The 25,502-nt window shown below is 55.1% G+C and overlaps 2 protein-coding genes across 2 annotated transcripts; both read left to right on the plus strand.

Moving 5' to 3' along the window:
- The first annotated feature begins 54 nt into the window (after nucleotides 1-54).
- Nucleotides 55-11,942, plus strand: LOC142923910 (uncharacterized). The gene is made up of 4 exons (XM_076064908.1): nucleotides 55-544; nucleotides 2,769-3,077; nucleotides 8,220-8,360; nucleotides 10,206-11,942. The coding sequence occupies exons 2-4, from the start codon at nucleotides 3,032-3,034 to the stop codon at nucleotides 11,015-11,017; spliced, it is 999 nt and encodes a 332-aa protein (XP_075921023.1). The 5' UTR covers nucleotides 55-544; nucleotides 2,769-3,031; the 3' UTR covers nucleotides 11,018-11,942.
- Nucleotides 11,943-12,505: 563 nt separating this feature from the next.
- LOC142905270 (small ribosomal subunit protein bS18m-like) lies at nucleotides 12,506-25,492 on the plus strand. Its single transcript, XM_076064912.1, has 6 exons — nucleotides 12,506-12,628; nucleotides 16,425-16,498; nucleotides 17,587-17,706; nucleotides 19,656-19,713; nucleotides 20,912-20,971; nucleotides 24,984-25,492. The coding sequence occupies exons 1-6, from the start codon at nucleotides 12,553-12,555 to the stop codon at nucleotides 25,058-25,060; spliced, it is 465 nt and encodes a 154-aa protein (XP_075921027.1). The 5' UTR covers nucleotides 12,506-12,552; the 3' UTR covers nucleotides 25,061-25,492.
- Nucleotides 25,493-25,502: the final 10 nt, after the last annotated feature.

The raw sequence follows: 25,502 nt of genomic DNA on the forward strand, positions 1-25,502 counted from the left end.
TGTATGAGTGAGTGAGTGGTGAGTGAGAGTGGTGAGTGAGTGTATGAGTGAGTGTATGAGTGAGTGAGTGAGTGTATGAGTGGTGAGTGATAGTGGTGAGTGATAGTGGTGAGTGGTGAGTGATAGTGGTGAGTGAGTGTATGAGTGAGTGAGAGTGGTGAGTGGTGAGGTGTGAGTGGTGAGTGATAGTGGTGAGTGTGTGAGTGGTGAGTGATAGTGGTGAGTGAGAGTGGTGAGTGATAGTGGTGAGTGATAGTGGTGAGTGATAGTGGTGAGTGTATGAGTGAGTGTATGAGTGAGTGAGTGGTGAGTGTGAGTGGTGAGTGTGAGTGGTGAGTGAGTGTATGAGTGAGTGAGTGTATGAGTGGTGAGTGAGTGATGAGTGAGTGGTGAGTGATTGTGGTGAGTGTGTGGTGAGTAGCGAGCAGGTTCTCTGTGGTCCCGCTTGCACTGCGTGGTGAGGCGCTCCACTCTCTGCTGTTTCTACTCCCCGCTGGAGCTGCAGGCAGCCGTGGAGCCTACAGAGATCCTCCACCTCACCAGGGTGAGCGGGCGGGGGGTGGGCCTCCCCTAGGTCGACTCAGCCTCAAATCAGTCACCTGGTGGTGGTGGTGTGGTGGTAGTGGTGGTGGTGATGGTGGTGGTGGTGATGGTGGTGGTCGGGGTGGTGGTGGTGGTGATGGTGGTGGTGGTGATGGTGGTGGTGGTGGTGGTGATGGTGGTGGTGTAGTGGTGGTGGTGGTGATGGTGGTGGTGGTGGTGGTGATGGTGGTGGTGATGGTGGTGATGGTGGTGATGGTGGTGGTGGTGGTTGTGGTGGTGGTGGTGGTTGTGGTGGTTGTGGTGGTTGTGGTGATGGTGGTGGTGGTGGTGTGGTGGTGGTGATGGTGGTGATGGTGATGGTGTAGTGGTGGTGGTGGTGTTGGTGGTGGTGTAGTGGTGGTGGTGGTGTTGGTGGTGATGGTGGTGATGGTGATGGTGGTGATGGTGGTGGTGTAGTGGTGGTGGTGTTGGTGGTGATGGTGATGGTGGTGATGGTGGTGATGGTGGTGGTGGTTGTGGTGGTGGTGGTGTAGTGGTGGTGGTGGTGGTGATGGTGTAGTGGTGGTGGTGTAGTGGTGGTGGTGCTGGCCACCCACCCCCTCTCTGTGTGTAGCCACAGTGCCGGTAGCCTTCATAGACGCTGCTGCTGCTACTCGCTACTAACACAGCACTTGCCCCTACAGCCCTGCTAGAGGCTACCTGGGGGAGCTTTGTCTGCGTCTCAGCACTTGCCCCTACAGCCCTGCTAGAGGCTACCTGGGGGAGCTTTGTCTGCGTCTCAGCACTTGCCCCTGCAGCCCTGCTAGAGGCTACCTGGGGGAGCTTTGTCTGTGTCTCAGCACTTGCCCCTACAGCCCTGCTAGAGGCTACCTGGGGGAGCTTTGTCTGTGTCTCAGCACTTGCCCCTGCAGCCCTGCTAGAGGCTACCTGGGGGAGCTTTGTCTCTGTGTCTCAGCACTTGCCCCTAGAGCCCTGCTAGAGGCTACCTGGGGGAGCTTTGTCTCTGTGTCTCAGCACTTGCCCCTACAGCCCTGCTAGAGGCTACCTGGGGGAGCTTTGTCTGTGTCTCGGCACTTGCCCCTACAGCCCTGCTAGAGGCTACCTGGGGGAGCTTTGTCTGTGTCTCGGCACTTGCCCCTACAGCCCTGCTAGAGGCTACCTGGGGGAGCTTTGTCTGCGTCTCAGCACTTGCCCCTGCAGCCCTGCTAGAGGCTACCTGGGGGAGCTTTGTCTGTGTCTCAGCACTTGCCCCTACAGCCCTGCTAGAGGCTACCTGGGGGAGCTTTGTCTGTGTCTCAGCACTTGCCCCTGCAGCCCTGCTAGAGGCTACCTGGGGGAGCTTTGTCTCTGTGTCTCAGCACTTGCCCCTAGAGCCCTGCTAGAGGCTACCTGGGGGAGCTTTGTCTCTGTGTCTCAGCACTTGCCCCTACAGCCCTGCTAGAGGCTACCTGGGGGAGCTTTGTCTGTGTCTCGGCACTTGCCCCTACAGCCCTGCTAGAGGCTACCTGGGGGAGCTTTGTCTGTGTCTCGGCACTTGCCCCTACAGCCCTGCTAGAGGCTACCTGGGGGAGCTTTGTCTCTGTGTCTCAGCACTTGCCCCTACAGCCCTGCTAGAGGCTACCTGGGGAGCTTTGTCTGTGTCTCAGCACTTGCCCCTGCAGCCCTGCTAGAGGCTACCTGGGGGAGCTTTGTCTGTGTCTCAGCACTTGCCCCTACAGCCCTGCTAGAGGCTACCTGGGGGAGCTTTGTCTGTGTCTCAGCACTTGCCCCTACAGCCCTGCTAGAGGCTACCTGGGGGAGCTTTGTCTCTGTGTCTCAGCACTTGCCCCTACAGCCCTGCTAGAGGCTACCTGGGGGAGCTTTGTCTGTGTCTCAGCACTTGCCCCTACAGCCCTGCTAGAGGCTACCTGGGGGAGCTTTGTCTCTGTGTCTCAGCACTTGCCCCTACAGCCCTGCTAGAGGCTACCTGGGGGAGCTTTGTCTGTGCCTCAGCACTTGCCCCTACAGCCCTGCTAGAGGCTACCTGGGGGAGCTTTGTCTGTGTCTCAGCACTTGCCCCTGCAGCCCTGCTAGAGGCTACCTGGGGGACCTTTGCCTGTGCCTCAGCACTTGCCCCTACATCCCTGCTAGAGGCTACCTGGGGGAGCTTTGTCTGCATCTCAGCACTTGCCCCTGCAGCCCTGCTAGAGACTACCTGGGGGATCTTTGCCTGTGTCTGTGTGCAGGACATGGCGGTGCATGCGAGTGAGCGGGGAAGCGTCCACCGTTTGTTCTCAATCACCCTCACCCCCTCCTCCTCCTCCTCCTCACCAGCCACCACCACCACCACCACCCTCACCACCTCCTCCTCACCAGCCACCACCCTCACCCCACCCTCACCACCTCCTCCTCACCAGCCACCACCCTCACCACCACCACCCTCACCACCTCCTCCTCACCAGCCACCGTGCCCGGCACAATCCACCTGCAAGTTGACTCTCGAAGCCTCATGCGGCACTGGGAGATCGGGCTGAGGAAACACCTCAGGGACATGGGTACTCACCTACTCACTCACCTACTCACTCACCTACTCACTCACCTACTCACTCACCTAATCACTCACCTACTCACTCACCTACTCACTCACCTACTCACCTACTCACTCACCTACTCACTCACTTACTCACCTACTCACTCACCTACTCACCTACTCACTCACCTACTCACTCACCTACTCACTCATCCTACTCACCTACTCACTCACCTACTCACTCACCTACTCACTCACCTACTCACTCACCTACTCACCTACTCACTCACCTACTCACTCACCTACTCACCTACTCACTCACCTACTCACTCACCTACTCACCTACTCACTCACCTACTCACCTACTCACTCACCTACTCACTCACCTACTCACTCACCTACTCACCTACTCACTCACCTACTCACCTACTCACTCACCTACTCACTCACCTACTCACTCACCTACTCACTCACCTACTCACTCACCTACTCACTCACCTACTCACCTACTCACTCACCTACTCACTCACCTCCTCACTCACCTACTCACTCACCTACTCACCTACTCACCTACTCACTCACCTACTCACTCACCTACTCACTCACCTACTCACTCACCTACTCACTCACCTACTCACTCACCTACTCACTCACCCCTACTCACTCACCTACTCACCTACTCACTCACCTCCCTCACTCACCTACTCACTCACCTACTCACTCACCTACTCACTCACCTACTCACTCACCTACTCACCTACTCACTCACCTACTCACTCACCTACTCACCTACTCACTCACGTACTCACTCACCCACTCACTCACCTACTCACTTACTCACTCACCTACTCACTCACCTACTCACCTACTCACTCACCTACTCACCTACTCACCTACTCACTCACCTACTCACCTACTCACTCACCTACTCACACACCTACTCACTCACCTACTCACTCACCTACTCACCTACTCACTCACCTACTCACCTACTCACTCACCTACTCACTCACCTACTCACTCACTCACCTACTCACTCACCTACTCACTCACCCACTCACTCACCTACTCACCCACTTACCCACTCACTCACCTACTAACTCACCTACTCACTCGCTCACCTACTCACTCACCTACTCACCCACTTACCCACTCACTCACCTACTCACTCACTTACTCACTCGCTCACCTACTCACTCACCTACTCACCCACTTACCCACTCACTCACCTACTAACTCACCTGCTCACTCACTTACTAACTCGCTCACCTACTCACTCACCTACTCACCCACTCACTCACCTACTCACTTACTCACTCACCTACTCACCCACTCACTCACCTACTCACTCACCCACTCACTCACCCACTCACTCACTCACCCACTCACTCACCCACTCGCTCACCTACTCACTCACCTACTCACTCACCTACTCACTCACCTACGCACTCACCCACTCACTCACTCACTCACCTACTCACTCACCTACTCACTCACCCACTCACTCACCTACTCACTCACCTACTCACTCACTACTCACTCACCTACGCACTCACCTACTCACTCACTCACCTACTCACTCTCCCACCCACCCCGCTACGTGTGTGTGTGTGGTTGTGTGTGCGTGGTGCCGGACGGGCAACTCTGTCGTGGACAGTGCTGTGGGGGGAAGGCCAATTCCGATTGGTCTTTCCCCTCATGGCGTCTGTGGCCACCACAGTGGCTAAAAGGGGGCTCTGGACGGGTGCGAGGGGCTGGTAACCCCTCCACCTTCAATTAATTACCACTAAACCACGTCTAAAATATCTAACTAATAAGCTTGTGCCGGAGGCCCCGGGGGGACAGGCGTCTATGACGTCTCCTGGCCAAACCCCATTTGGCGGAGCCAGGAGATTGAATCTCTACCCTCGGGGCTCCTCCGGAAACAACGAAAAGCCACTACGGGTGGCCACGTGGAATGTTCGAACGCTCACTGCGGAGGAGAGGCTGCCACTCCTCTGTCGGGAGCTGGACCGGTACCGCCTGGATCTCTGGGGCATTCAGGAGGTCCGGTGGACCGGCTCTGGCTCCTGCCACCATGAGGGGTGGACAGTCCTCTACTCGGGGCAGCAGACTGCCAAATAACAGGGTGTGGCTCTTCTTTTGAACAAAAGAATGAAGGGGGCGTGGGAGCGTGGCGGTGAGGTGTGGGAAGCTGTAAGCCCCAGGCTACTTTGGGCTCACCTTCCCATCAACCGGAGGCGAGGAATGGTGGTCGTGGTTACTTATGCCCCCACCGAAGACGAACATCCGTGGAGGGATGCAGGCAAAGCCGATGAGTCAGATGCCTTCTATGACCTCCTGTCACAGGTGCTGGCTAAAGTGACCCGTCGGGATAGAGTCATCTTGTTGGGTGACTTCAATGCCCGAGTTGATCATGATGCTGGCACCTGGTCTGGAGTGATTGGAAGACATGGGCCAGATCAGCTCAATAACGGCAGGAGGCTGCTAGATTTTTGTGCAGCCCATGGGCTTGTAGTTACCAACACGCTGTTCCGGCATCGGCGCATCCACACATCATGGATGCATGCCGGGTCCAAGCAAGAACATCTGCTGGACTACATAGTGACGGAACAGCGGATGCGGGCCCATGTCCTTGACACCGGGACCTACCGTGGAGCTGATCTACCCACTGACCATCGACTAGTCATCTGTAAGATGCGCCTACCATTCTTTCACTCCGGTGGTGGGTGTACACCCAGGATCCCATTCATGCAAGCGAGAATTTAATCATCGCTTGCGGCTGGGGTTGGCATCGTCCCCCACTCCTGATGTCGAGGGTAAATGGGCGAGGTTTAGGACTGTGACTCATGCAGCTGCCATGGCTGCTTTGGGTACGCGGTCCAGACCTCCCCAGAGACCCTGGCTGACAGAGGAAGTGTTCAGGATGGTTGAGAAAAAGCGACAGGCCCACTGTCATCGGCTACAGAATCCCACGTCAGAGAATGAGGAGGCTTACCGCAGCCTTCGCTCGGAGGTTCGGAGAGCCGTGAGGCGCTGCAAAGATGGGTGGTGGTCGCGGATTGCTGAGGAGATGGAGTCTGCCTCAATGGCCCGCGATCACAAATCTCTATTTAACTCCATCAAAAAAGTAACCTGCAGCGCCACACCTATTACCATCATTAGGGGAAAAAACGGTGATCCAATCTCCGACCCCCAAGAACAGGTTTGCAGATTTACTGAGCATTTCTGTGAGGTCCTGGGGGAGGGGAAATCCCTCTGCCAGGAAAACATCGTGGCACAAAGTGAGGATGACCCTGCTGAGGCTGCGGTGCCTCAAATATTGGAAGAAGTCACCCCCTGTGAGTGGCTGGCTGAGGTGCCATCTGTTGAGGAAGTACTGAAGGTGATCCGGAGTCTGAGACCATGAAAGGCACCGGGCAGAGATGATCTCCCAAGTGAAATGCTGAGGAAGGGTGGCGTTTGTGCACAGACTGCCCTACATGACATCATAACAACAGTCTGGACCACTGGACGGGTTCCGCAGGATTGGAAGGATGCCCTGGTGGTCCCCCTCTTTAAGAAGGGGGACCGCACAGACTTTAACAACTACAGGGGCATCTCACTCCTCAGTGTGCCGGGAAAGGTCCTGGAAAGGATTATTCAACATCGCCTTGCCAGGCACGCTGAGGAGAGGCTTGCGGAGCCCCAATGCGGTTTTAGGAAAGGGCGGTCCTGCACAGATTCCATATTTTCTGCCCGTTTGCTACAGCAGAGATGTAGGGAATTCCAACAAGATCTACATCTCTGCTTTATTGACCTGGTCAAGGCCTTATGATACCATCAGTAGGCCTGGGCTCTAGATTATTCTTCGGAGTCCCTGACTCTCTGCTGACGATCATTAAGGACCTTCGTGATGGTGAGCGGGCCCGGGTAAAACTACGTGGCCGGGAGTCAGAGCCATTCCCTGTACACCTTGGAGTGCGACAGGGATATCCTCTGGCTCCCACATTATTTAACATCTATTTTGACCACTTAGTTCGTGAAGCCTTCAATAGCTGGTACAGATATAATGGGAGGCTGATCGATGCCCAGGTGCGGTCAAGGGATGGCTACCTATTGCTCAACCACGTTATGTATGCCGATGATTTGGTGATTGCAGCTCACTCAGAGGAGGAGTTAGAGGCGCTGCTGCTGAAACTGGAGCGTGCCACTAAGAGATGGGGCCTTACCATCAGCCCCACCAAAACTAAGCACCTGCCTGGGTATTTTGTACCATCGGACACTCCACCCCCACAACTCCCGATCGGTGATGGGGCAGTCGTGGAGAGAGTGGAGAGTTTCCCATACCTGGGCAGTGTGCTCATTACCGGCTCCGGTTTAACAGCAGAGGTCTCACTCCGAATCAGTTGAGCGGCAATATCTTTTCATCGGTTGCGTAACGCTGTGTGGAAGCTACCTGGTCTGTCGCTCCGCACTAAGCTTCGGGTCTTCTCGGCCACGGTCGTTCCCTCCCTTCTCTATGCTTGCGAAACGTGGACACCCCTAATGGAACATCTTCGCCGGTTAGGAATATTTATCTGGCCTGCCTACGATCCATCCTGGATTTAACCAGACTGGATTGTGTGAGGAGCTCATAAATCCTTGAAAGATCTGGGCAAGGTCCCATCGGTGAGCTCCTCCGGCGGGCAAGGCTACGTTGGCTGGGTCATGTAGCCCGCATGCCCAGCCACCGCATGCCGAAACAGCTTTTGTTCGGCCGGATCGAGGGGGCTAAACGGGCGCAGCACGGGCTAGAGAAGAGTGATGTGGTACAGGAGGACGTGGAGCTGAGTGGACTTGCCGATGACTGGTACCAGCGGTGTCAAGATCGGCCTCTGTGGAGGAGGCTCGTGAAGGACGCTGCTACTGGGCAGTTGGAGGCAGTCGCCCTCCAACAACAACGGAGGGCGGAGGAGCGACGCTCACAACAACGAGCGGAGTGCCGGGTGGCTAAAGCACAGCAGGTTGGCACAGTAGGGGGCACAGGTGGTGCATCAGCCAGTCATCTCAGTCAGTCTACCCGTGGCACCTGCTGGGTCTGGCCCGTGACCTCCTGCCAGCGGGCGTTTGACACTTCACGTGGCCTCAGGGTGCACATAGCCTGGCACAAGCGTCGTGGTGACGTCACCGGTTGTTGTTGTTGCAGCTCGCTGGGGTGAGTGCGCAGAGACGGCTATGGTCATGGCTGCTCCTGTCGCAAGGAAGCCATACTTCACCACAAGTTGCACCACCACCACCACTACCACCACTACCAGCAGTAGCAGCAGCAGCAACCAGCAACATTTAGGTACAATGTAAAATCGGAAACATCATCAGCACTATCATCACCGCCATCACCACCATCACCACTATCACCACCACCACCATCACCACCACCGTCACCACCATCACTATCACCATCACCACTATCACCATCATCACTATCACCACCATCACTATCACCACCTCACCACCATCACTATCATCACCATCACCACAATCACCATCATCACTATCACCACCATCACCACCATCATAACCATCACCACTATCATCACCACTATCACCATCACTATCACCATCATCACTATCACCACCATCATCATCACCGCCATCACCACCATCACCACCATCACCACCACCATCATTATCACCACCACCATCATCATCATCACTATCACCATAATCACTACCACCATCATCACTACCACCATCATCACCACCATCACCACCATCACCACCATCACCACTATCACCATCACAACCACCACCACAACCACCACCATCACCACCATCATCACTACTATCACCATCACAACCACCACCATCATCACCACCATCATCACCACTATCATCACTATCACCACCATCATCACCACTATCACCATCACCACCACAACCACCACCATCACCACCACCATCACCACCATCACCACCACCATCATCACCATCATCATCACTATCACCATAATCACTATCACCATCATCATTATCACCATCACCACCATCATCACTACCACCATCATCACCACCATCACCACCATCACCACCATCACCACTATCACCATCACAACCACCACCACAACCACCACCATCACCACCATCATCACTACTATCACCATCACAACCACCACCATCATCACCATCACCACCATCACCACCATCATCACCACTATCACCACCACAACCACCACCACAACCACCACCACCATCACCACCATCATCACCACCATCATCACCACCATCACCACCCACCATCACCACCATCACCACAATCACCACCACCATCACCACCCACCATCATCACCACCATCACCACCACCATCACCACCATCACCACCATCACTATCATCACCACCATCATCACCACCATCATCACCACCATCATCACCATCATCATTATCACCATCACCACCATCATCACCACCATCACCACCATCACCACTATCACCATCACAACCACCACCATCATCACCACCATCATCACCACTATCACCACTATCACCACCATCATCACCACTATCACCATCACCACCACAACCACCACCACAACCACCACCATCACCACCATCACCACCATCACCACCACCACCACCACCATCACCACCATCATCACCACCATCATCACCACCATCATCACCACCATCACCACCACCACCATCACCACCCACCATCATCACCACCATCACCACCACCATCACCACCATCACCACCATCACTATCATCACCACCATCACCACCATCACCACCATCATCATCATCACCACCACCATCATCACCACCACCATCACCACCATCACCATCATCATCACCACCACCACCACCATCATCACCACCACCATCACCACCATCACCACCACCATCACCACCATCATCACCACCACCACCATCATCACCACCACCATCACCACCATCACCACCACCATCACCACCATCATCACCACCATCACCACCATCATCATCATCACCACCACCATCATCACCACCACCATCACCACCATCATCATCATCATCACCACCACCATCATCACCACCACCATCACCACCATCACCATCATCATCACCACCACCATCATCACCACCACCATCACCACCATCACCACCACCATCACCACCATCATCACCACCATCATCACTTTCTCTTTCCCCACAGGTGCTGCGCGTGGCTCCTCCCACTCTCCCGAGGCTCCGCCTCCCTGGGCCGCCCTTTTTGAGCAGTCTCCGCTCCGATTGGTCGAACACTGCGGCCCCGCCTCCCCGCTTGCCAGCGCCTCTCCCCGATTGGCCGACCCTCGGCCAACCTCTCGCCGATTGGTCGAGCCTCGACCCCGGCAAACCTCTCCCCGATTGGCCGAGCCTCGGCGGACCTCTCCCCGATTGGCAGAGTCTTCGCCTCGGCCAACCGCTCACGGATTGGTCGAGCCTCGACCTCGGCGAACCTCTCCCCGATTGGCCGAGCCTCGGCGGACCTCTCCCCGATTGGTCGAGCCTCGGCGGACCTCTCCCCGATTGGTCGAGCCTCGGCGGACCTCTCCCCGATTGGTCGAGCCTCGGCGGACCTCTCCCCGATTGGTCGAGCCTCGGCGGACCTCTCCCCGATTGGTCGAGCCTCGGCGGACCTCTCCCCGATTGGCCGAACCGCCACCACGGCGGACCTCTCCCCGATTGGCTGAGCCTCGGCGGACCTCTCCCCGATTGGCCGAGCCGCGGGCGGCCAAGCGCAGAGCCCCTCCCCCTCCTCTAGCACCGCCCCCTTACTCCCTGACCACACCCCCCGTTCGCGCGGCCCCGCCCCTTTGCTCAGTGGCCACGCCCCCACGACGAGTGGCCCCGCCCATACCCCTGATCGCCACGCCCCCTCGCGTGTTGGCCAATGGGGCGGTGGCCACGCCCATTCTGTGCGTAGCTCCACCCCGTGGCGGAGTGGCCCCACCCCCCAAGCCCTTCCCCCGCACGCTGATGTAGTGGAAGACAATAGGTGACGTTTCAGGCCATGGGCCTTCTGTAGAGCACACAGAGAGGCGAGAGAGACACTCACCACTACACAGAGACCCATAGACTCACCACCACCACACAGAGACCCATAGACTCATCACCACCACACAGAGACCCATAGACTCACCACCACCACACAGAGACCCATAGACTCATCACCACCACACAGAGACCCATAGACTGATCACCACCACACAGAGACCCATAGACTCATCACCACCACACAGAGACCCATAGACTCACCACCACCACACAGAGACCCAGAGACTCATCACCACCACACAGAGACCCATAGACTCACCACCACACAGAGACCCATAGACTCATCACCACCACACAGAGACCCATAGACTCACCACCACCACACAGAGACCCATAGACTCACCTCCACCACACAGAGACCCATAGACTCATCACCACCACACAGAGACCCATAGACTCATCACCACCACACAGAGACCCATAGACTCATCACCACCACACAGAGACCCATAGACTCATCACCACCACACAGAGACCCATAGACTCACCACCACCACACAGAGACCCATAGACTCACCTCCACCACACAGAGACCCATAGACTCATCACCACCACACAGAGACCCATAGACTCATCATCACCACACAGAGACCCATAGACTCATCACCACCACACAGAGACCCATAGACTCATCACACAGAGACCCATAGACTCATCACCACCACACAGAGACCCATAGACTCACCACCACCACACAGAGACCCATAGACTCATCACCACCACACAGAGACCCATAGACTCATCACCACCACCACACAGAGAACCACATAGTGAGGTAATAAACTCGTTGTGTGAATGTCCCAACTCTTGATTGTGATATCTGTAATTGTCAATAAATTAATTTGGAATGGGATTTAAATTAGTTAGGTGTTAATGATTGAATTAACATCACACTGAGGGAGCGGTGACGTCACGTCGATCTTCATCCAGCGGTGATGACGTCATATCGAACCTCATCCAGCGGAGGCGATGTAACACGTGGTGTAGAGGTCACGTGATTTTTAGCAATGAAAGAAGTGACGTCACCACCTTCGTTCTGACGTTACGTCATCAGTGTCGCCATGAAGTCGGCCATTTTACTCGGGGGGGGGCGGGGCGCCGCCATTGTTGGGACCCCGCGCGTCGCGTTGTGATGACGGCGAACTGTTCGTGCCCCGCCTACCCCGTCCACTATCAGTTGATGGGGGGTGGGGCTAGAGGTGAGGGGGTGGAGCTAGAGGAGAGGGTGGGGCTAGAGCACCAGGTGTCGGGGGGGTTGTAGTTGGGGGTCATGTTGATAGGGGCGTGGCCAAACGAGAGGGGGCGCGGTCTAGAGGACGTAGGCGGGCGGGGTTCGGTGAGTGGTGTGGGCGTGGCTAGATAATGGCGGTGTGGGCGGGGGCTCGATTGAGGGGTAGGCGTGGCTATATGGTGGATGGGCGTGGCTAGATGGTGGAGGGGCGTGGCTAGAGGCGATCCCTGTCATGGCTGCCGCCTTGGTCACCGCTGCGAGTCGCGCGCTGCGCGTGGTGAGCGGCGGCGGCGGCGCGAGACGAGGAGGTGAGGGAGCTGGTGAGGGTGGTGGTGAGGGTGGTGGTGGTGAGGGTGGTGAGGGTGGTGGTGGTGAGGGTGGTGGTGGTGGTGGTGGTGAGGGTGGTGGTGGTGGTGGTGGTGAGGGTGGTGGTGGTGAGGGTGGTGGTGGTGGTGAGGGAGCTGGTGAGGGTGGTGGTGGTGGTGAGGGTGGTGGTGAGGGTGGTGGTGAGGGAGGTGGTGAGGGTGGTGGTGAGGGTGGTGGTGGTGGTGAGGGTGGTGACGGTGGTGGTGGTGGTGAGGGTGGTGAGGGTGGTGGTGAGGGTGGTGGTGGTGGTGAGGGTGGTGGTGGTGGTGAGGGTGGTGGTGGTGGTGAGGGAGCTGGTGAGGGTGGTGGTGAGGGAGGTGGTGAGGGTGGTGGTGAGGGTGGTGGTGGTGGTGAGGGTGGTGACGGTGGTGGTGGTGGTGAGGGTGGTGGTGGTGGTGAGGGTGGTGGTGAGGGTGGTGGTGGTGGTGAGGGTGGTGGTGAGGGTGGTGGTGAGGGTGGTGGTGAGGGTGGTGGTGAGGGTGGTGGTGGTGAGGGTGGTGACGGTGGTGACGGTGGTGGTGGTGAGGGTGGTGAGGGTGGTGAGGGTGGTGACGGTGGTGGTGGTGAGGGTGGTGAGGGTGGTGGTGAGGGTGGTGAGGGTGGTGGTGGTGGTGGTGAGGGTGGTGGTGAGGGAGGTGGTGAGGGTGGTGGTGGTGAGGGTGGTGAGGGTGGTGGTGGTGAGGGTGGTGGTGGTGAGGATGGTGGTGGTGAGGGTGGTGAGGGTGGTGGTGGTGAGGGTGGTGGTGGTGAGGATGGTGGTGGTGGTGAGGATGGTGGTGGTGAGGGCGGGAGAACTCGCGACACGTGTCTCTGTGTCCTTGGCTCCACGTGTCTCTGTGTGTCATTGTGTCTCTGTGTGTCATTGTGTCTCTGTGTGTCATTGTGTCTCTGTGTGTCATTGTGTCTCTGTGTGTCATTGTGTCTCTGTGTGTCATTGTGTCTCTGTGTGTCATTGTGTCTCTGTGTGTCATTGTGTCTCTGTGTGTCATTGTGTCTCTGTGTGTCATTGTGTCTCTGTGTGTCATTGTGTCTCTGTGTGTCATTGTGTCTCTGTGTGTCATTGTGTCTCTGTGTGTCATTGTGTCTCTGTGTGTCATTGTGTCTCTGTGTGTCATTGTGTCTCTGTGTGTCATTGTGTCTCCACGTGTCATTGTGTCTCCACGTGTCATTGTGTCTCTGTGTGTCATTGTGTCTCCACGTGTCATTGTGTCTCCACGTGTCATTGTGTCTCTGTGTGTCATTGTGTCTCTGTGTGTCATTGTGTCTCTGTGTGTCATTGTGTCTCTGTGTGTCATTGTGTCTCCACGTGTCATTGTGTCTCTGTGTGTCATTGTGTCTCTGTGTGTCATTGTGTCTCTGTGTGTCATTGTGTCTCTGTGTGTCATTGTGTCTCTGTGTGTCATTGTGTCTCTGTGTGTCATTGTGTCTCTGTGTGTCATTGTGTCTCTGTGTGTCATTGTGTCTCTGTGTGTCATTGTGTCTCTGTGTGTCATTGTGTCTCTGTGTGTCATTGTGTCTCTGTGTGTCATTGTGTCTCTGTGTGTCATTGTGTCTCTGTGTGTCATTGTGTCTCCACGTGTCATTGTGTCTCCACGTGTCATTGTGTCTCTGTGTGTCATTGTGTCTCTGTGTGTCATTGTGTCTCTGTGTGTCATTGTGTCTCTGTGTGTCATTGTGTCTCCACGTGTCATTGTGTCTCTGTGTGTCATTGTGTCTCTGTGTGTCATTGTGTCTCTGTGTGTCATTGTGTCTCCACGTGTCTCTCTGCCTCCCCCTGTCTCTGTCTCCCCGTGTCACTGTGTGTGTCACTGTGTGTGTGTCACTGTGTGTGTGTCACTGTGTGTGTCACTGTGTGTGTGTGTCACTGTGTTTGTGTGTGTGTCACTGTGTTTGTGTGTGTGTCACTGTGTTTGTGTGTGTGTCACTGTGTGTGTGTCACTGTGTCACTGTGTGTGTAACTGTGTGTGTGTCACTGTGTGTGTGTGTGTGTCACTGTGTGTGTGTCACTGTGTCACTGTGTGTGTCACTGTGTGTGTGTGTGTCACTGTGTGTGTGTGTCACTGTGTGTGTGTCACTGTGTGTCACTGTGTGTGTGTGTCACTGTGTTTGTGTGTGTGTCACTGTGTGTGTGTCACTGTGTGTGTGTCACTGTGTGTGTGTCACTGTGTGTGTGTGTGTCACTGTGTGTGTGTGTGTCACTGTGTGTGTGTGTCACTGTGTGTGTCACTGTGTGTGTGTCACTGTGTGTGTGTCACGGTGTGTGTCACTGTGTGTCACTGTGTGTCACTGTGTGTGTCACTGTGTGTGTGTCACTGTGTGTGTCACTGTGTGTGTGTGTCACTGTGTGTGTGTCAATGTGTGTGTCACTGTGTGTGTCACTGTGTGTGTATCACTGTGTGTGTGTCACTGTGTGTGTCACTGTGTGTGTGTCACTGTGTGTGTGTCACTGTGTGTGTGTGTCACTGTGTGTGTCACTGTGTGTGTCACTGTGTGTGTCACTGTGTGTGTCACTGTGTGTTTGTCACTGTGTGTGTGTCACTGTGTGTGTGTCACTGTGTGTGTCACTGTGTGTGTCACTGTGTGTGTGTACACTGTGTGTGTGTACACTGTGTGTCACTGTGTGTGTCACTGTGTGTGTACACTGTGTGTCACTGTGTGTGTGTCACTGTGTGTGTACACTGTGTGTGTCACTGTGTGTGTGTCACTGTCACTGTGTGTGTGTCACTGTGTGTGTGTCACTGTGTGTGTCACTGTGTGTCACTGTGTGTGTCACTGTGTGTGTGTACACTGTGTGTCACTGTGTGTGTCACTGTGTGTGTACACTGTGTGTCACTGTGTGTGTGTCACTGTGTGTGTACACTGTGTGTGTCACTGTGTGTGTGTCACTGTCACTGTGTGTGTGTCACTGTGTGTGTGTCACTGTGTGTGTCACTGTGTGTCACTGTGTGTGTGTCACTGTGTGTGTCACTGTGTGTGTCACTGTGTGTGTCACTGTGTGTCACTGTGTGTCACTGTGTGTGTGTCACTGTCACTGTGTGTGTGTCACTGTGTGTGTGTCACTGTGTGTGTCACTGTGTGTGTCACTGTGTGTGTCACTGTGTGTCACTGTGTGTCACTGTGTGTGTGTCACTGTCACTGTGTGTGTGTCACTGTGTGTGTGTCACTGTGTGTGTCACTGTGTGTCACTGTGTGTGTGTCACTGTGTGTGTCACTGTGTGTGTCACTGTGTGTGTCACTGTGTGTCACTGTGTGTCACTGTGTGTGTGTCACTGTCACTGTGTGTGTGTCACTGTGTGTGTGTCACTGTGTGTGTCACTGTGTGTCACTGTGTGTGTCACTGTGTGTGTCACTATGTGTGTCACTGTGTGTGTGTCACTGTGTGTGTCACTGTGTGTGTCACTGTGTGTGTGTCACTGTGTGTCACTGTGTGTGTCACTGTGTGTGTCACTGTGTGTGTGTCACTGTGTGTGTGTCACTGTGTGTGTGTCACTGTGTGTGTGTCACTGTGTGTGTCACTGTGTGTGTGTCACTGTGTGTCACTGTGTGTGTCACTGTGTGTGTCACTGTGTGTGTGTCACTGTGTGTGTGTCACTGTGTGTGTGTCACTGTGTGTGTGTCACTGTGTGTGTGTCACTGTGTGTGTGTCACTGTGTGTCACTGTGTGTGTCACTGTGTGTGTCACTGTGTGTGTGTGTCACTGTGTGTGTGTCACTGTGTGTGTGTCACCGTCCCCCACAGGGCTGGGTGTCGTTCTCTGCCGCTTCAACAGCGACAGCCTCACCCACAACTCCCCTGCCACAGACACAACGCGGGTGACAGCTGTGTGGGTGTCACTGTGACTGTGTGTGACTGTGTGTGTGTGACTGTGTGAGTGTGGGTGTGACTGTGTGTGTGTGTGTCACTGTGTGTGTGTGTGTCACTGTGTGTGTGTGTGGGTGTGACTGTGTGTGTGTGTGTCACTGTGTGTGTGTGTGGGTGTGACTGTGTGTGTGTCACTGTGTGTGTGGGTGTGACTGTATGTGTGTGTGTCACTGTGTGTGTGTGTGGGTGTGACTGTGTGTGTCACTGTGTGTGTGTGTGTCACTGTGTGTGTGTGTGGGTGTGACTGTGTGTGTGTGTGTCACTGTGTGTGTGTGTCACTGTGTGTGTGTGTGGGTGTGACTGTGTGTGTGTGTGTGTGTGACTGTGTGTGTGTGTGTCACTGTGTGTGTGTGTGGGTGTGACTGTGTGTGTGTGTGGGTGTGACTGTGTGTGTCACTGTGTGTGTCACTGTGTGTGTGTGACTGTGTGTGTGTGTGGGTGTGACTGTGTGTGTGTGACTGTGTGTGTGTGTGTCACTGTGTGTGTGACTGTGTGTGTGTGACTGTGTGTGTGTGTGAGTCTGTGTGTATGTGTGTATGTGTGTGTGAGTCTGTGTGTATGTGTGTGTGTGACTGTGTGTGTGAGTCTGTGTGTGACTCTGTGTGTGACTCTGTGTGTGTGACTCTGTGTGTGTGTGTGTGTGAGTCTGTGTGTGTGTGTGTGACTGTGTATGTGTGTGTGAGTCTGTGTGTGTATGTGTGTGTGTGACAGCTGTATGTGTATGTGTGTGTATGTGTGTGTGTGACAGCTGTATGTGTATGTGTGTGTATGTGTGTGACTCTGTGTGTGTATGTGTGTGTGACTGTGTATGTGTGTGTGAGTCTGTGTGTGTATGTGTGTGTGACAGCTGTATGTGTGTGGGTGTGTGGGTGTGTGTGTATGTGACTCTGTATGTGTGTGTGTATGTGTGTGTGAGAGTCTGTGTGTGACTCTGTGTGTGTGTGACTCTGTGTGTGTGTGACTCTGTGTGTGTGACTCTGTGTGTGTGTGTGTGACTCTGTGTGTGTGTGTGACTCTGTGTGACTCTGTGTGTGTGTAGGTGAGTGACCCGGTGGTGAGTGACCCGTTGGTGAGTGACCTGGTGGTGAGTGACCCCTACACTGATCCCCCACGTCGCTGCGTCCTTTGCAACATCGACGTGGACTACAAAAACACCCAGGTGAGAGCTCCTCACCACTCACTCACCACCCACTCACCACTCACTCACCCACCCACCCACTCACTCACCCACCCACTCACTCACCCACCCACCCACCCACTCACTCACCACTCACCCACCCACTCACCACTCACTCACTCACTCACCACCCACTCACCCACTCACCCACCCACCCACCCACTCACTCACCACTCACCCACCCACTCACCCACTCACTCACCACTCGCTCACCCACCCACTCACCCACTCACTCACTCACTCACCACTCGCTCACCCACTCACTCACTCACCCACTCACTCACCCACTCACCCACTCACTCACCCACTCACCCACTCACTCACCCACTCACTCACTCACCCACCCACTCACCCACTCACCCACTCACTCACTCACCCACTCACTCACTCACTCACCCACCCACTCACCCACTCACTCACTCACTCACCACTCGCTCACCACTCACTCACCCACTCACTCACCACCCACTCACCACTCACTCACCCACCCACTCACCCACCCACTCACCCACCCACTCACCCACTCACTCACACACTCACTCACTCACTCACCTACTCACCCACCCACTCACTCACCCACTCACTCACTCACTCACCTACTCACCCACCCACTCACTCACTCACACACTCACTCACCCACCCACTCACCCACTCACTCACCCACTCACTCACACACTCACTCACCCACTCACTCACTCACCCACTCACCACTCACTCACCACTCACTCACTCACTCACCCACCCACTCACTCACCACTCGCTCACCCACTCACTCACCCACTCACTCACTCACCACTCGCTCACCCACTCACTCACCCACCCACTCACTCACCACTCACTCACTCACTCACCTACTCACCCACCCACTCACTCACCCACTCACTCACCCACCCACTCACTCACACACTCACTCACTCACTCACCTACTCACCCACCCACTCACTCACCCACTCACTCACTCACCTACTCACCCACCCACTCACTCACTCACACACTCACTCACCCACCCACTCACCCACCCACTCACCCACTCACTCACACACTCACTCACTCACTCACCTACTCACCCACCCACTCACTCACCCACTCACTCACTCACTCACCTACTCACCCACCCACTCACTCACTCACACACTCACTCACTCACCCACCCACTCACCCACTCACTCACCCACTCACTCACACACTCACTCACTCACTCACCACTCACTCACCCACTCACTCACTCACCCACTCACACACTCACTCACCCACCCACCCACTCACTCACTCACCCACCCACTCACTCACTCACCCACTCACTCACACACTCACTCACTCATACACTCACTCACTCACCCACTCACTCACTCACCACTCACTCACCCACTCACTCACCCACTCACCCACTCACTCACCCACTCACCCACTCACTCACTCATACACTCACTCACTCACCCACCCACTCGCTCACCACTCACTCATCCACTCACCCACCCACTCACCCACTCACTCACACACTCACCACTCACTCACCCACTCACCCACTCACCCACTCACCACTCACTCACCCACTCACCCACCCACTCACTCACTCACCCACTCACTCACCCAATCACTCACCCACTCACTCACCCACTCACCCACCCACTCACCCACTCACTCACCCACCCACTCATTCACCCACCCACTCACCCACTCACCCACTCACCCACTCACTCACTCACCCACTCACTCACCCACTCACTCACACACTCACTCACCCACTCACTCACTCACCCACTCACCCACTCACTCACTCACCCACTCACTCACCCACTCACCTACCTGCTCACCACTCACTCACCACCACCTATTCACCACCTGCTCACCACCTACTCACCACTCACCACCTGCTCACCACTCACCACCCACTCACCACCTACTACTCACCACTCCGTGTGTTTCCCCAGCTGCTGTCTCAGTTCATTTCGTCACACACCGGGAAAATCTACGGACGTCACATCACTGGTGAGTTACTCACCACTACTCACCACTACTCACATCACTGGTGAGTTACTCACCACTACACTCACCACTACACTCACCACTACTCACATCACTGGTGAGTTACTCACCACTACTCACCACTACACTCACCACTACTCACCACTACTACTCACCACTACTCACTACTACACTCACCACTACTCACATCACTGGTGAGTTACTCACCACTACACTCACCACTACTCACCACTACTCACCACTACACTCACCACTATTCACCACTACACTCACCACTACTCACCACAACACTCACCACTACTCACATCACTGGTGAGTTACTCACCACTACTCACCACTACACTCACCACTACACTCACCACTACTACACTCACCACTACTCACCACTACTCACATCACTGGTGAGTTGCTCACCACTACTCACCACTACTACACTCACCACTACTACACTCACCACTACTCACCACTACTCACATCACTGGTGAGTTACTCACCACTACTCACCACTACACTCACCACTACTACACTCACCACTACTCACCACTACTCACATCACTGGTGAGTTACTCACCACTACTCACCACTACTACACTCACCACTACTCACCACTACTCACATCACTGGTGAGTTACTCACCACTACTCACCACTACTACTCACCACTGCTCACCACTACTCACATCACTGGTGAGTTACTCACCACTACACTCACCACCACTACACTCACCATTACTCACCACTACTCACCACTACTACTCACTACTACACTCACCACTACACTCACCACTACTCACCACTACTACTCACCACTACTCACCACTACTACACTCACCACTACTCACATCACTGGTGAGTTACTCACCACTACTCACCACTACTACACTCACCACTACTACACTCACCACCACTCACCACTACACTCACCACTACACTCACCACCACACTCACCACTAAACTCACCACCACACTCACCACTACACTCACCACTACACTCACCACTACTAAACTCACCACCACACTCATCACCACTCTCACCACTACACTCACCACTACTACACTCACCACTACACTCACCACCACTACACTCACCACCACTACACTCACCACTACACTCACCACTACTACACTCACCACTACTACACTATACTGATGAGAGGGGGGTGAGGTGGTGGTGAGGAGGTGGTGAGCGACTTTCTCCCCAGGTCTGTGCAGTATGAAACAGAAGCAGATCACGAAGGCGATAAAACGTGCACAGAAGATGGGTGAGCACTCACCACTCACTCACTCACCACTCACTCACTCACCACTCACTCACTCACTCATACACTCACTCACCACTCACTCACTCATACACTCATACACTCACCACTCACTCACTCATACACTCACTCATACACTCACTCACTCACCACTCACTCACTCATACACTCACTCATACACTCACTCACTCATACACTCACTCACCACTCACTCACTCACCCACTCACTCACTCATACACTCACCCACTCACTCACCCACTCACTCACTCACCACTCACTCACCACTCACTCACCACTCACTCACTCATACACTCACCACTCACTCACCACTCACTCACCACTCACTCATACACTCACCACTCACTCACTCATACACTCACCACTCACTCATACACTCACCACTCACTCACCACTCACTCACTCACGACTCACTCACCACTCACACACTCACTCACTCACCACTCACTCACTCACCACTCACTCACCACTCACTCACTCACTCACCACTCACTCACCACTCACTCACCACTCACTCACTCACTTATACACTCACTCACCACTCACTCACCACTCACTCACCACTCACTCACCCACCCACTCACTCACCACTCACCACTCACTCACCACCCACTCACCACTCACTCACTCACCCACTCACTCACTCATACACTCAACCACTCACTCACCCACTCACTCACCCACTCACTCACTCACCACTCACTCACCACTCACTCACCACTCACTCGTACACTCACCACTCACTCACTCATACACTCACCACTCACTCACTCATACACTCACCACTCACTCACTCACCACTCACTCACCTACTCACCCACTCACTCACTCACCCACCCACTCACCACTCACTCACCCACCCACTCACCACTCACTCACTCACCCACCCACTCACCCACTCACTCACCCACTCACCCACTCACTCACCCACTCACTCACTCACTCACCCACTCACTCACCACTCACTCACCACTCACTCGTACACTCACCACTCACTCACTCATACACTCACCACTCACTCACTCATACACTCACCACTCACTCACTCACGACTCACTCACCACTCACACACTCACTCACTCACCACTCACTCACCACTCACTCACTCACTCACCCACTCACTCACTCACTCATACACTCACTCACCACTCACTCACTATACACTCACTCACCACTCACTCACCCACCCATTCACCCACTCACTCATACACTCACTCACCACTCACTCACCCACCCACTCACCCACTCACTCACCCACTCACTCACTCACCACCCACTACTCACTCACTCACCCACCCACTCACCCACCCACTCACTCACCACTCACTCACCACTCACTCACCCACCCACTCACCCACCCACTCACCCACTCACCACTCACTCACCACCCACTCACCACTCACTCACCACTCACTCACTCACCCACTCACTCACCCACCCACTCACCCACTCACTCAACCACTCACTCCTCACTCACCACTCACTCACTCATACACTCACTCATACACTCACCACTCACTCACTCATACACTCACTCATACACTCACTCACCACTCACTCACCACTCACTCACTCACCACTCACTCACTCATACACTCACTCACTCACCACTCACTCACTCATACACTCACCACTCACTCACTCATACACTCACCACTCACCACCCACTCACCCACTCACTCACCCACCACTCACTCACCCACTCACCCACCCACTCACCCACCCACCCACTCACCCACTCACTCACCACTCACTCACCCACCCACCCACTCACCCACCCACTCACCCACCCACTCACCCACCCACTCACTCACTCACCACTCACTCACTCACAACTCACTCACCACTCACTCACCACTCACTCACTCACCACTCACTCACCCACCCACTCACTCACCCACCCACTCACTCACTCACCCACCCACTCACCCACCCACCCACTCACCCACCCACTCACCCACTCACTCACCCACTCACCCACTCACCCACTCACCCACTCACTCACTCATACACTCACTCACCACTCACTCACCATTCACTCATACACTCACTCACTCATACACTCACTCACTCATACACTCACTCACTCACCCACTCACTCACCCACCCACTCACCACTCACTCACCACTCACTCACCACTCACTCACCACTCACCATTCACTCACCACTCACTCACCCACCCACTCACTCACCCACCCACCCACTCACCCACCCACTCACTCACCCACCCACCCACTCACCCACCCACCCACTCACCCACTCACTCACCCACTCACCCACTCACCACTCACTCACTCACTCACCCACCCACTCACCCACTCACTCACTCATACACTCACTCACCACTCACTCACCATTCACTCATACACTCACTCACTCATACACTCACTCCTCACTCACTCACTCACCCACTCACTCACCACTCACTCACCACTCACTCACCACTCACTCACCACTCACCACTCACCCACTCACCCACCACTCACCACCACTCACCACTCACTCACCACTCACTCACTCACCCCTCTCTCATACACTTACTCACTCACCACTCACTCACCACTCACTCACTCACTCACCACTCACTCACCCACTCACTCACCACTAGCTCATACACTCACCACTCACTCACCACTCACTTACTCACCCACTCACTCACTCACCCACTCACCCACTCACTCATACACTCACTCACCACTCTCTCATACTCACTCACTCATACACTCACCACTCACTCACCACTCACTCACTCACCACTCACTCACTCATACACTCACTCACTCACCACTCACTCACTCATACACTCACCACTCACTCACTCATACACTCACCACTCACCACCCACTCACCCACTCACTCACCCACCACTCACTCACCCACTCACCCACCCACTCACTCACCCACTCACTCACCACTCACTCACCCACCCACCCACTCACCCACCCACTCACCCACCCACTCACTCACTCACCACTCACTCACTCACAACTCACTCACCACTCACTCACCACTCACTCACCACTCACTCACCCACCCACTCACTCACCCACCCACTCACTCACCCACCCACCCACTCACCCACCCACTCACCCACCCACCCACTCACCCACCCACCCACTCACCCACCCACTCACCCACTCACTCACCCACTCACCACTCACTCACTCACTCACCCACCCACTCACCCACTCACTCACTCATACACTCACTCACCACTCACTCACCATTCACTCATACACTCACTCACTCATACACTCACTCACTCACTCACCCACTCACTCACCCACCCACTCACCACTCACTCACCACTCACTCACCACTCACTCACCACTCACCATTCACTCACCACTCACTCACCCACCCACCCACCCACTCACCCACCCACTCACTCACCCACCCACCCACTCACCCACCCACCCACTCACCCACCCACTCACCCACTCACTCACCCACTCACCCACTCACCACTCACTCACTCACTCACCCACCCACTCACCCACTCACTCACTCATACACTCACTCACCACTCACTCACCATTCACTCATACACTCACTCACTCATACACTCACTCCTCACTCACTCACTCACCCACTCACTCACCACTCACTCACCACTCACTCACCACTCACTCACCACTCACCACTCACCCACCACTCACCACCACTCACCACTCACTCACCACTCACTCACTCACCCCTCTCTCATACACTCACTCACTCACCACTCACTCACCACTCACTCACTCACTCACCACTCACTCACCCACTCACTCACCACTAGCTCATACACTCACCACTCACTCACCACTCACTTACTCACCCACTCACTCACTCACCCACTCACCCACTCACTCATACACTCACTCACCACTCTCTCATACTCACTCACTCATACACTCACCACTCACTCACCCACTCACTCACTCACCCACTCACCCACCCACTCACCACCCACCTCTCACCACTCACCACTTGCTCACCACCACCCCCCCCAGGCTTCATGGCTGTTACTCTCAAGGAGCCGCTGTTCCGTAGCGACCCCCAAGTCTGCAACGTCCGGCTACCCCAGTGACCCCTACAGTGACCCCTACTGTGACCCCCAGTGACCCCTGCAGTGACCCCACGTGACCCCTAAACTGTGACCCCTACTGACCCCCAGTGACCCCTACAGTGACCCCACTGACCCCACTGTGACCCCCCACACACAGTGACCCCTACAGTGACCCCACCCCCACAATGACCCCACTGTGACCCCCCACATGCAGTGACCCCTACAGTGACCCCTACACAGTGACCCCTACAGTGACCCCACCCCCACACAGTGACCCCCAGTGACCCCTACAGTGACCCCCACAGTGACAGTGACCCCTACAGTGACCCCACTGACCCCTACAGTGACCCCTACACATTGACCCCTACACAGTGACCTCCCCCCCCCCCCCCCCACACACAATGACCCCCCCCTGGACTCAATAAAGTGTCCCTGTGTGGAGACCGACCTTGACTCACCAGGT

The sequence above is a fragment of the Petromyzon marinus genome, unplaced genomic scaffold (assembly GCF_048934315.1).
Source record: "Petromyzon marinus isolate PM22_M1 ecotype Great Lakes invasive population unplaced genomic scaffold, UKy_Petmar_22M1.pri1.0 PM_Scaffold_89, whole genome shotgun sequence".
NCBI lineage: Eukaryota > Metazoa > Chordata > Hyperoartia > Petromyzontiformes > Petromyzontidae > Petromyzon > Petromyzon marinus.